The following is a 12,537-nucleotide window of genomic DNA, read 5'->3' as shown; positions in this document are numbered from 1 at the left end:
TCGCGTTGCTTCTTGAATACAGTATGATTTTAAATCAATAATTAAATGTTTCTCACACATTTTTAACAAAATCTGAAATACTCACATGTCTTTAGTTATATTGCAGAAGTCCATCCTTCTTTCCTTTTGTCCAGCAAAGTGATCAATTACACGTTCGTTGAAATCAGCGCCGGACAACAATTTCTTTCCGATTGAACACATGGCAAGGGCACTAGTCTATAAATATACAAGGGACTTAATAAACAAGGGACGACACAAAATGGGCCGACGAAAAATACGACCAAAAAGAACAAGGTGCCTGGACGCAGAATTGGGGACAATTTTTCCCTATATTTCCCTAAAACAAAAACTAGCACTGTTGATTAATTCAAAATTGTCTTCTTGAATGTACACACAGCACTAAGAAACTTCTTAATCGGCAATTAACCACAGTTAACTCCTCGAAAATGATGTGTGAACTCATTTCACTCCGTTCTTTCCGAGAGTCTTGCCGTTACTATAAGGAAGACTCAAGGGTGATAGAAGTCGTGGTCCACTAATGCTGATTCAGCTGAGGGACGAATTTAAGGTCAGCAAAGGCACTCAAGCAAAAAAAAGACGTCACGGACCATCTCCTTGAGTCTAAGATTCATATGTGGTAAACACACGAAACGCCAACGGGTCGCACTTGGAATAACCATGTCTTCGAAATCATTGCCATGATATAATAGAAAATAAATTATAGATCGTAAAAGAAGACGACTCTGAGCCAAAGATGGGAGCTGTAAGGATCTCCGCACTGATATGAACTCTTCGAAGCCACTTAAATCAGACCCAAGTGACATTTTCCGTCAGACAGCTACCGCTCTGCCGCTGAGGAATTAGGTGAACATGAACTAATAGAACAAGGACGGCTAGAAAAATGATGAACCTACACACAAAAGGTGCATTGTACGCAAAACTTCTTGACATTCATTGAATGACTCCATTTAAAGTCACGTTTTACGGGTTAAATCATGTTTAATCCTTCACCCTATCACGCACGCACCTATTCCTTAAATTATTAATCAGTGGGGAATGATAACTGATTTTTCCTAATACTGCAGGTCTTTTGATAAATTTATCTGAAAAATAGGTACCGCATTTCTAATCATCGGGAAGATATGATTACATTGTTCAGGCCTAAAAATTATAATACTAGTTTCCCCAATGTTCTTGAAATTCGTAATCATAATAGAACTGTGGCAAATACTCGAGAATAGTTTTCTTACATCAATACGGCCTTTAACTGGTTGGATTTTGTGTGTTCCGGAATTCAAACACCAAAAAACGCAACCATAATGGGATAATTTATTTTCTGTAGCAATACCTACCAGTAATTAAAAATTAAAATCGTATAACTACACCCAGTACAGTGACCATTCTGATTCCATACGTCCCTTTTCTGTGGCAGCACCAAGTAGACGCCAGATTATACGCCCGCCGGCCTGCGTAGCGATGTCAACTAACACGTCGCTCTGCGCATTCTCGGACGACGTCCCAAGACTTCCATAAGACACAACGTTAGACGCGTCATAGCACCAGCGGCCCCCACCACTACCACTCTCCATATAACTGCATGGGGATGGATTGGGACGTTCTGGCCAGCGCCCCACGGCTACAAATACGAACTTCTCGCGCTATTTCTTTTCGTGTTTTTCCAACACTTTCGATGTATGTGACTGAAAGAACACTTTGATTAATTAGATGTATAATTATAAATTAATGGATATTTATTTTTTTACTTTTTCAAATATTTGGGAGGGGCGGCGTCCGAGAGTCCTTATGGGCAAGCCGCCACTGTAAATATACTCAACAAGAAAGACTACGAGAACATTAGCCATTATGCCGTTATTTATTACTTTATGGTCACCTTTAGTATGCTAAATTGGATTACACTCGATTATAGTCCCCCCCCCCTTATTTTTCCGCGGCCATTTTTGGAAAAAAAGGGGGGACTATATTCGGAGATATACGGTAATAGTTTTCAGGAACCTAAAAAGTGATTTCAAGGCATTTTTCCGTGTAGATCTCGGAGCTTTTGTCGTCACTTTTTTCGCCGAGTTCCCAATAATTTTGGTTCCTGTAACTGCGACGATGTTTCAGCGATGATGATGCCCAGGCGACGCTCGCCCGGGCGGCCACCATAGCGAAGCTGATAAGCAAATGCTGGAAGATGCAAAAATGGAGAAGGATTTACGTCACTGCTGCTATTGTCGTCGATGAAGACAGGAACTCTTATTTATGCGATAGTTTGGCATTCCCATCGTAAAAACATGCCCCAGATATGATACGCAAACATTTTTTTCGCGTAGGAATTGTGAGGTCTAGGAGCCGATATTCACTTTTTACATTGTTTCTTATGGGATATTATGCTTCGATTGACGTCATTTCGTTTATCGTCACATTTTTCAGGAACGGTAAGTGACGTTAAACGAGGACTCACTGTACATTATATTACATTGTTGCTATGTAACAGGCAAGTGTAAAAAAATTCATGGATAATTTTCTTGGAGTAGTGATTCTATCCTACACTCTGCCAGTTTTGTGATTTGATGTTATTGATAGTGAAAAATTCAATGGTAAGAATGACATTTTTGTCATTAGATATCACTTCAAGCTTAACTTTGTGAAATATTTCCATTTTGAAATAAAAGTATATAGTACTTTTAGTAAGGTGCACTTATTTAACAGAAATAACTCAGGTTTCTTAATTTACATAGTTACATCTTCATGTGCTACAAAAAATCTAATTAACTCATCCTGGGAGTGTAGCTATATTGCAAAACCTTGGTTGTGTCCTTGAAACATGTATAGTGTACTACTTTTACTTTCCATTTTGTTATAATAATAGATATTTTCAACTGGAAAGATTTGCTTTCTAGAACCAGGGTGTAATTTTAATCCTGTGAGAAGGTGCTGATGAAATATCTCTTCTGTCTCCAGACCCTTTGCCGTCTGAAGATGCATCATTTCGGTCCACTCCAGTTGGACCAGTTGCTGGTGGCATCATGGGGTTCTTTTTGGTGCTGGCATTGATTATATACTGTTACCGCCACCATGTGCATCGCAATAATCATTCCTACTTGAGCTCTGTGCCTGAAACAGCGGTACGAATGTCTCAATTGGACAACGAAGTGGATGACATTGATAGCCATGAAGAGTCAGTCTCAGGTAAATTACTATCAAAATATTCAGTGTGTCCTGAATAAACTTTGTGAAGCTTCCATACTCTGAAAATTTTCTCTGTGGCCAGCAAAAAAATTTAGGGAAAATATCCAGAGGCCAATGTGTCTTCTGAGACTGAGCTAAACTCATAGACTGCAGAGCACACGTCAATGTGTTGAGTCACTCAGTCAGCGAGGGGGGGGTTTAGGGGATGAAACCCCCCCCCCCCCCCAGTGCCCTGAGAAATTTTTAAGTTTAATCCATTTTACTTTATTGGATTAATATTACTTATAAAATAGTGTAAAGATTGATAAAATATCCCTCAGAAAGCCGTAAAACTCACCATTATGAACCATTTATTTAAATAATTTCTGGGGGAGAGCCCTAGCATCTCTTACTTCCCCTGGTGGGTATTCCATACTCTCCAGACCCCCAGTATCAGTTACGCCTATAACCCCCCCTAGCCTCAATTCCTGACTGCGCCCTTTGAGTCACTCTCATTGAAACAAGTGTGACTTAAATTTTATTTGGTAGCAATGATCAAAGATCAAAACCAGGAGAAACTATATATTTCACCTGCTATTTGAAATACATTTAGAGGAAAAAAGCAGCACTCTGGAGTTGTACAGTGTTGAATCTCCTGGGAAATTTTTAAACCCAGCTGCGACTGTCACCACTCCTTTAGGCCGTTTTACACGGGGCATGGAATTGTGCAGGTTAGAGCTGCATTTATTTGTAAAATGGCGTTGAATTGCGCGAATGCATGAACGAAATTTGAACAGGGGCTATTTTGCCGTCTCGCATCCACGCATTCTCGCATGTGTTCTAGCAATTCACCGCTTTACACGATGCAATTTTGATTGCGCCTTCGCATGTACGTCAGATTGGGCAATTCAGTGTGTCGTGTAATACTGCCTTTTGTCTCACCAAAAGTGCTTAAATACTAGTCTGGCCAAGAGGCCTGGTTACTTAATTCATTAATTGAAAAACTAGAGATTGGTCAGTTCCGGTACGTGGTTCTTGGTACTGCTGGTTCTTGGCTGTGGAACTAGTATGGAGAACCGATCGCATAAAGTTGGTACTTTGGAACTGGATCGAAACGGTGGTGAGGATTTGAATTTGGTGCTGAAAGCCGAAATGGTCTGCAGCATATTTAACACCAAAAAGTGAATAGGGATTTCAAAAATGCTTGTATTACTTTCCGATTGCATGGCTTCCACTTTTTTATTTTGAGAGTTGCTTGCTAACTCATGCATTTAAGGGTTCGTCAGTTTGTTGCTCTCACCAACATTATAACATTTCCATAGCCCCGGCGGCTTTCAAACGAGGTGACTTGCCTGCTGTCGTCCGCGGCATGGCACCGTTCTTTCAGCTTACCATCGGTCTCTATGGACATCTTCAAATTAGTTGTATCGAGCTGTTGATGTCACAGCACCCATTTGGTCCAGTGATGGCCGTCTATGGCGTGAAATACAGACAATGCTACATTGAGTCCGCTTTCATACAAAACACCTTTTCGTCGGTAGCCAATCGTGTGAAATTTAGGCAGCTCTCAAGGCGAGAAGAACGGAGATGACTCTCTGCAATGCCGTGTGCCGTACCATGAACAGCGGTTGGCAGAAAATAGTTTTGTCTGGAAGTGGTCTTACGATTGAATCATTTACATATACAGTAATTCCGGACCAGTACCAAGAACCGAAAAAAATTAAGAACCGACTCATCCTTATTTAAAACCTTATTGTACATTTGCGTAAATGGCTGTGACAAAATGGAACTTGTACGTTTGCATGAACCAAATTTAAGCTGGTTAAAGTTTTAGTTCATGCATTATTTCAAGTTGGGTGGCTGCACATTGAATTTTGCATTCATTCTCACATTCATCACTTTCAGAATAGGTAATGTCCTCTTACATTAGCTGTTTGTTAATGTATCATGTAACCAGGCATTTAGAAAGAGTGTGCTTTGCCACATGCTGAATTGTCAGACCCTGTTAGGAACATACCATATGCATATTTGATTATGCGTCATACCGGTCAAGGAAATGCCAGGGAAATAAAAATCAGGACTGAAATTTAGGGATCTTATGTTATGGTCATGAAAAAAATCTCTAAAGACGACTCCAAGGAGATGATAACTGTGGTAGAAAAGTGATGGTGAAATTATGATTGCTGTGGCTGAATTCGAGCAACGAAGTTTGCATTGTTTTGCTATCCTAGCTGGAGAGCGTGGATAGCTCTGGCTTGGCATTACCACATGGCTTAATTTCACAGTACATAATGCCTTGTTGCATTTTTTCATGCAATTCCCATTTATGTCTGCTTTGCCATTGATGTAAAGGCAGGTAAATATAAAATATTCAAGATATAAGTCAGGAAATAGTCATGGAAATTGGAAACAGAAAATTTTTTGAGCTCTGTTGGTCTTGTTTAATTTAATACCTAGCTAGGAGTTTGATTTTAAGCCCTCTATTACAATGCTCCCTTGCCCCAGCTTAGTGCGCCAAGCCAACTTTGTGGCACTCTTTGGATGAAATTGTGTCTGCTGCACCAGGGTGTGAGGCTTTCTTAGGTGCTTAGAGTCCTCTCTTGTGACAGTAACTTAGTTGTTCTCTGTAATCTCTGTCAATTTTGGATTTGGTATTACTGTTGAGAGCTTCCTGTATCCATGAAACTATTTTCCTCACCTGCGAAACCAAAGGTTGCAAGTTTGAGTCCCGCCTGGGTAGGTAATTCCTATCCAGGGCATGGTTGTTTGTGCTGTGAAATGTTAATGTTATGGCCCCTGCTTAAAGGCCATTATTTGCTGTTTAAAGGGAAGTTGGAAATAAATGAATAAAATTAAATAGTAAGCATGTCAGCATGCAGCATGAATATGCCTATAAAATTTGTGTTTGAAAAGGATAACCATTATTCATTTTCCTTGAATAGGGAACAATATATTGCTGAACAGACAGGAACCCATTGCGGTGCCAGATAGTGGGTTGCCGATATCGCCTTATCGTGTGAACACTGGCTACCGGAGGCCTCCAGGTGGTGATAGCGATCATGGCTATTCGACCATGACGCCACACGAAGATTCGGAGCACACTGCGGAGCCGCTATTGTTGCTCCTGCCTCCGCCACCCCCCGATGCCGAGAGGCGCCGTACCACACCCTCCCTGTCACCTCCGTCGTCGTCTCGTGCCTCATCCCCCATGCCACAGCCAGTGGCTGGTGCTTCCCCTCCGCCTCAAATGACGGTGCTGCCCGAGCAGCCACATCGCATGCTAGCCCCAGTCACCGTTCACATGGTGGACATTCATTAAGATGGAATGCACACTATGTTTTCATCATATCGTTGAATTTTCTCCTCAGCTATCCTCCTCGGTCCTGGCGTATTGTATACAATACTTTGACGTTTGAATTTTTTCCTGTTTGGCTAAGTGAAATGTCATTATTGCTACTAGTTCAGTGCTTCCTGACAGATGGCAGCTTCATAACCAAGCATTATTCAATGAAATCAATAATGTTGTTTCGTAACGTCCAATTAGTCAGAAAACATGATGTTCAGTCCAAAATAACGATAGATATGTCCCAGGACCAAGGAGGTCAAATGTATGTATTCCAAAAGATGTCCATTATTTCCAGACCCTCGAGTGTTGTCTCTCTTATTTATTCTGGTGTGTTTGGTCCTCCTTGCAGCCACTGTGATTCAAGTTTCAAAGTTGTATTCACGAGCACATTCATTGGCAATGCTTGTTTCCGGGTAATTGATATCTGTGTATTGAAAGTCCATACACATTGAATATTTATCTGAGTGTTCTTTGACGGAGGCGGGGTGGAAATTCAGCTTCACTTCCAGTTTGATGTCATGTTACTGACAATTTCTAGCCAGAAGAAGTGCCTTTTTATGTGTACTTGTTTTCTGTCGACGAGTCAATTATGAATTACTTACCACTTAGAATTTCTAGAGGGGTAAGACAGTCATAGATGTGGAACATACATGTACTGTGTTGTAGTATTCTAACTTCTACAATTTTTTGTGGATTTGCCATATTCTTCTCTGAAAACCACCAGCCAAACTATGATGGCAGTGAGGAAAAGGTCGAAAAACATTTGTTGCATTTTGGTGGTCTTGTCTTCTTGCTTTGCAGGATGGGAATGAAGTATGTGATTCATGAGTTTTCCGCCCCCAGTATTCTCAAAATAATCCTTGAAGCCAAAATTTGGAAATGAAATTTTGAAATCCAAAGTTCATATAGGAGATGAATGTGGTTAAAATGTTTATGGTTATTATTAATATGGTATGAAATATGGCTAGCCTATTGTGTCATATTTCTCGTGCTGGAATTTTTATTTATTTTTGATTATTAGTTATGCAGACAACTTTTTCTCCATTCGATACTCATCCTGAACATGCTTTGCAGACTTAGGCAGGCTGTATAATTGTCTATAAATCTAAACTTTATATCGCTTCTGTTTTTCCCAGTATGCTATATTTTAATACTGTGCGTGAGAAATACCCTCTGAAACCTCTAAACATTTTAATACATGTTTTTGCAGAGAGTGAAATTCGGATTGAACAAAGACTGGAACACTTCATTGGTCAGTCATTCATAATGGCATTTACTGGTAGGTTAATAAGGAGGAGGTATGACTTCAGAATATTATTTTGAAGATGTACAGGCTAATTTTACTATTAACTCTAAATTATATTTCGTTGATTGCCGAAAGCTAATGAAATTTCGGGCTTAAAGCCAGGATTTTGTGGGGCAGTACAAATGTTTCTGTGGATATGTATTATATTTCCTGTGGCTAATTTATATGGTATTTTCATGTGTTTTGAACAAACTCCTCACTGTTGAGTAGGAGATGTAAGCATGGAAAAGTTTTTTTGTACTAGTTTTTCCTGGCATTAGTTCTCTTGGTTTGATGCTTTCCTTTTTTTCTACCTCAATTTTGTACATAATTTACAATCAGTAATGCGCACATTTTTCTTTGCATCTCCATTATGTCACAATTATAGAGGATGAAAAATGATGTAATAGGAAGTGCTGCAATGTTTTTGTATTATTTGTTTTATGTGGGTCACTCAAAACCGTTACCTAAAATTTGATGAGTTAGGAACTAAAGTAAAAGACTGAATTTGTGAAGCTACTGTTTTTTAGAATTTAATGGCTTGTATTGTACTGTAAGTACATGGCTTGAGTGTGCTTTGTACTGTGCAACTATTACGCAATGGTTGTTTTCGCCGAGGTATTGTTATTGCAGTAATGATTAATGGCATGCATTATGATCATGTCCTGGCAGCAGATATTTTGGGATGCGTGTGTTAGGGTTTATTGTCCTCCACATCCACCCTCTCAGGGTTTTTTAGTGAATGCATATATTTTGCCTCTCAGTTATCACTATGTTCGCTAGAATTTAATTTAATGTGCTCAAATATAGTTTTAATTTCTAACTTTAAGGTGTGATTTTGGTACCTTGTGCATTCTATTTATAAATTAGTATTTTTTTACAAGGGATGGAAGGATCCTGGATTTTTATTGGATCTGGATCAAGACTAGACGGATCTTTGATTTCAGGTGTCAGATTGTGGGATACTTTTGGAAAGAAGTGCATTTTAAAATTACGCTATAAAGCAAATTTATTAAAGAAATTAAATCTCTTATGGGTACTAATTTTGGGTGCAATTTTAATTGTTAGACGAAATCTTAAAAATTTTTGAATCGTGTACTTGTTAGCTCAATGCAATAGCTTCTCATTCATGAGGGAGTATATTAAAGTGTTTGAATGCCAGTAAAAGTTTTCAACTCTCAAAATTAATATTTATAATTACCTAATTAACTACAATTATGGTGCTCATTTTCATGCTTCCGTTTGCATTGTCATTTCTGACATCCTTTTAACTTAGAAAATATGAAAGAGGTGTGCGAAGAATTGTATGGCTATGATTAATATTGACAAACTATAATATTTACCAAGGTTGATAAATTTCATCTATAGTACTCCGTCTCATGTATTTACTCTGGACAAGCTGAGAACAGGCTGTAAAACATTTTTTGAATGTTGTTTCCAGATCCAATTTTTTCAGTTTGAATCTAATTGTATCATCAGATGAAACAAAATATACAAGGATATTTGAGTCTGATACATCCAATCCAACCATCCCTATTTTTTACTCATACAGGTGTACAAAAGTTGAAGCATTCACAGCATCAAAGCTTTTTCACAATAATTGTCTTTCTTTTATGTACAAATTGTTCATTTCGCAGGAATTCATTCAGTATTTTGGCTTAATTTTAATGTACCAATTGAAGATCCAGTTGATTATCTGAAAAAGTTAACTGTGCATGTACTGTGGTGCTTAATAATATCATCCTTTTCACCTGCCTTTGTCAGCCAATAATGAGGAATACAGCACACTCCCGATTATCCGGGCTAATGGTTGGGAGAGGTGGCAAGAATATTTGGAAAACATGGTTAATCCAAACACTCGTATTAATTTCTTGACATGTTCATAATTTAAGAGAATCAAACAATGTATTATTATATATGCACTTATTCTGTTATTTCAGAGTGTCTGGATTCATTGAGAGCTTTCTTCGCCTTACCACGATTTTTTTAGCGGCAATTACGTGATTATGTTTGTATTCCTATCGCTCCGCATAAGACCTGGTTTCAAAAAGCACACATCCTTGGCTGTGGTTTACAGATACAGAAAAGTGGTTTGCACAAATGCTTCAAAACCACTGCGCGATGTCGGAAACTAAACTGTCAGGCACGACGCCATGTAGTCGCATCTCGCACAAGTTGCCCTGGTAGCAACAGTGCGTTGCAGATCCGTGATCACAGAGCGCGGTCACGCACAGGGAGGCTTGGAAAATAGGAATACGGAGCTCCCATAAATGCATCTAGCACGTGATCGTGCCATCGTGCAGCAGCGGTTCTAGATTATCCACGCCGGTGATTGCTGGTTATGACTCATGCAATCTCTACTTCTTCCATCTATGCTTCCACTTCCCCCACTGCCTTCACTTCTATAAATCCCTTCCTCTTCAGTTAGACCTTGATTAGTCACGGCATAAATATGCCTGTGTTCAACAAAATTTGCGGTTCTCTTGGGGTGTATTCAACAGGATGTGAGACCACGGAAATAATTGCGCATTTGCGATTAAATAATACATTTAAAGAGCGTGGATAACATTTTTCTTGGCTTATGATTGCTAAACTGTTGAAGAATCGTTTAAATTAATCAGGAGTTTTTTTCCCACAGCTTATCGTCATTTTCAATATTTGAGCAGACGTCCAAGTAAACTTGAAACATTCCTTGTCTGCAAGTAAATAAAGTAATTCCGCTTTACGAAGGGAATTTTAATGGAAATAATAAGCCTGGTGAAGCCTAGCATCAAACTGCTGTAATTCTGGTGGTTTTGCGTCCAATTTTATTTTTTATAGAGATCACGTAAAACAGTGGAAAAGAGTGAAAATTGTGCATGGGTAATCCGCAAAAGCTGCTCCTGGATAATCGGTATTCTGCTGTATTATGTTTTCCTGTATTGTTAGTATTTCTTGGCTTGCATAGCAATTGTGTTCAAGGTTTATGGCCAAGTGCTTCCTTTGACCTTCAGTATGTCCATAGTTCAGGCTGAGATTGGTGTGGAAATTATTGTTCCCTAACTACCGTTGGCCATTTAATTCACCTTGGATTGCCTCTTAGCTTGAATGAAATACTTTTATGTAAACATATTTCATGGTTGAGCTGGGAAGTCATGGGAAAAAGAGTTTTGAAAATGTATAATGTGAGCTACCTACCCCCTTTTGAGTCATTTTTGCTCACCTTAACATTAAAAATATCCTTTTGTAATCATTCTTTTTGTGAATTTAAAGTCTTGCTGTATTCTTTTGAATAGCTGCTAATGCTCCTTTTTTATCCCTGTGTGCACCATACATTAGATTGAGCTAGTTGTTAGCCATAGGTTGTATAATTCAGTCAAATTGTGTGTTTTATGTAGTTTAGTCTTGCTGCTATATTACCCAGAATTTATTTTACACCATTTTCGACGTATTGGAATGTTTAGAGTATGTTTAGAATTTCTTAATCTTGTTACCAATCTGGTGCCATGTATTCCATGAAGTGTCCAATGACTTGAACTATTTTTGGAATCTTACTTTGACATACTTGCCATGAACTGCAGCCAAACTTATGGTTGAAGATTATTTTAGACATGCTATCGATATCCTCTGTACAGAGTTTAGCTTTGATTGTTTTGCTAAATGTGTGTGAATGTGTCAAGATAAAACTTTATATTTTCAGAACTTACGGTGCTCTTAGAAAAGTACTTTGTTGTAATTTTTGTGATGTTTTTACGTGATGGCAATATATTTTCTGATGGCTAAGTATTTTGCAGCTCAAGTTGTCCAATAGGCAAATAGTTTTATTGAAACATCTTTAAACTTCTAAATGGTGAAATATTTTGTTTATCCTTTTTCTCTGATATCACAAGTATTTCTTTAATTTCTATTCCCACTACATTTTCCCTTGCTGTTTGCTTTTTTTTAATTTTTTTGTCAGTATTAGGTCCTGCTAAGGTGTCTGTGTGCTATGAATTCTTGGCTATTGTATATAAATGACTGCCATGGAAAAAGAGGAAATGTGGTCGTAGTGTTGAAGAGTTAACTTTTTATTTGGAGAAATTCAACATGAAATCCTACGAATATTTATATATTTTTCTCCCAGTTGTGATGGTAAAGATATATCTATACAAAGAAAGCTCTATTATATAAAAATATTATGGAATTTTTATTAAAATTGTTTCTTGTGAACTTGTGCCCGAATTTTTGAGTGGACTGCATAGTCTTTTTTAATGTATATACTGTGAATTAAACAATTGATGTAATATTTCTGGAGTATGCTCACTTAATGTACCTACATGCAATAGAATCCTGATTTAACGTTTTTCAGGGGGAACAAAATTTGAAACACTAAATGAGGACCAGCCATTTTTTTCAGGTTTTAGGGTCTGTAATGATTGGAATGGCTTTCTATAAATATGAGATATACTTTTAAGTGACTAAGAGGTGCCACACAGCAACATAGTCAGGAATTTCATTTGGAGGGGTCGAAAACCAGTGGGGGGGGGGGGGGTGGAGAAAAAATAATAAAATAAATGAAAATAAGGTTAGAAAATACAGGAAAACTTTGATTTTACGCAATTGGAGAGACCGTAATATGGGCATTGTGTAAAATCAAGAGTTGGTATTGAGGAGGAGTATAGTTTTCAGGATAACACTAGCTCATTATTTTTAGAACACTTAGTCGTACACTTTTGTATAATTCTGATTTAAGCCAGAACCGGAACCAGAAAAAGTC

The 12,537-nt window shown here is 38.2% G+C and overlaps 1 protein-coding gene across 3 annotated transcripts in view; it reads left to right on the top strand.

Moving 5' to 3' along the window:
- Positions 1-12,066, top strand: part of LOC124170762 (VWFA and cache domain-containing protein 1) — a 57,441-nt gene extending 45,375 nt beyond the window's left edge. For all 3 annotated transcript variants that reach the window (XM_046549704.1, XM_046549702.1, XM_046549701.1), the window contains 2 exons: positions 2,965-3,192; positions 6,114-12,066. In XM_046549704.1, coding sequence (XP_046405660.1) covers positions 2,965-3,192; positions 6,114-6,490 — 605 coding nt within the window. In that variant the 3' untranslated portion in view covers positions 6,491-12,066. The remainder of the gene's footprint in view (positions 1-2,964; positions 3,193-6,113) is intronic.
- The last annotated feature ends 471 nt before the right edge of the window (positions 12,067-12,537 follow it).

This window comes from Ischnura elegans, chromosome X (assembly GCF_921293095.1).
Source record: "Ischnura elegans chromosome X, ioIscEleg1.1, whole genome shotgun sequence".
NCBI lineage: Eukaryota > Metazoa > Arthropoda > Insecta > Odonata > Coenagrionidae > Ischnura > Ischnura elegans.
This window is presented reverse-complemented; position numbering and strand designations above follow the sequence as displayed.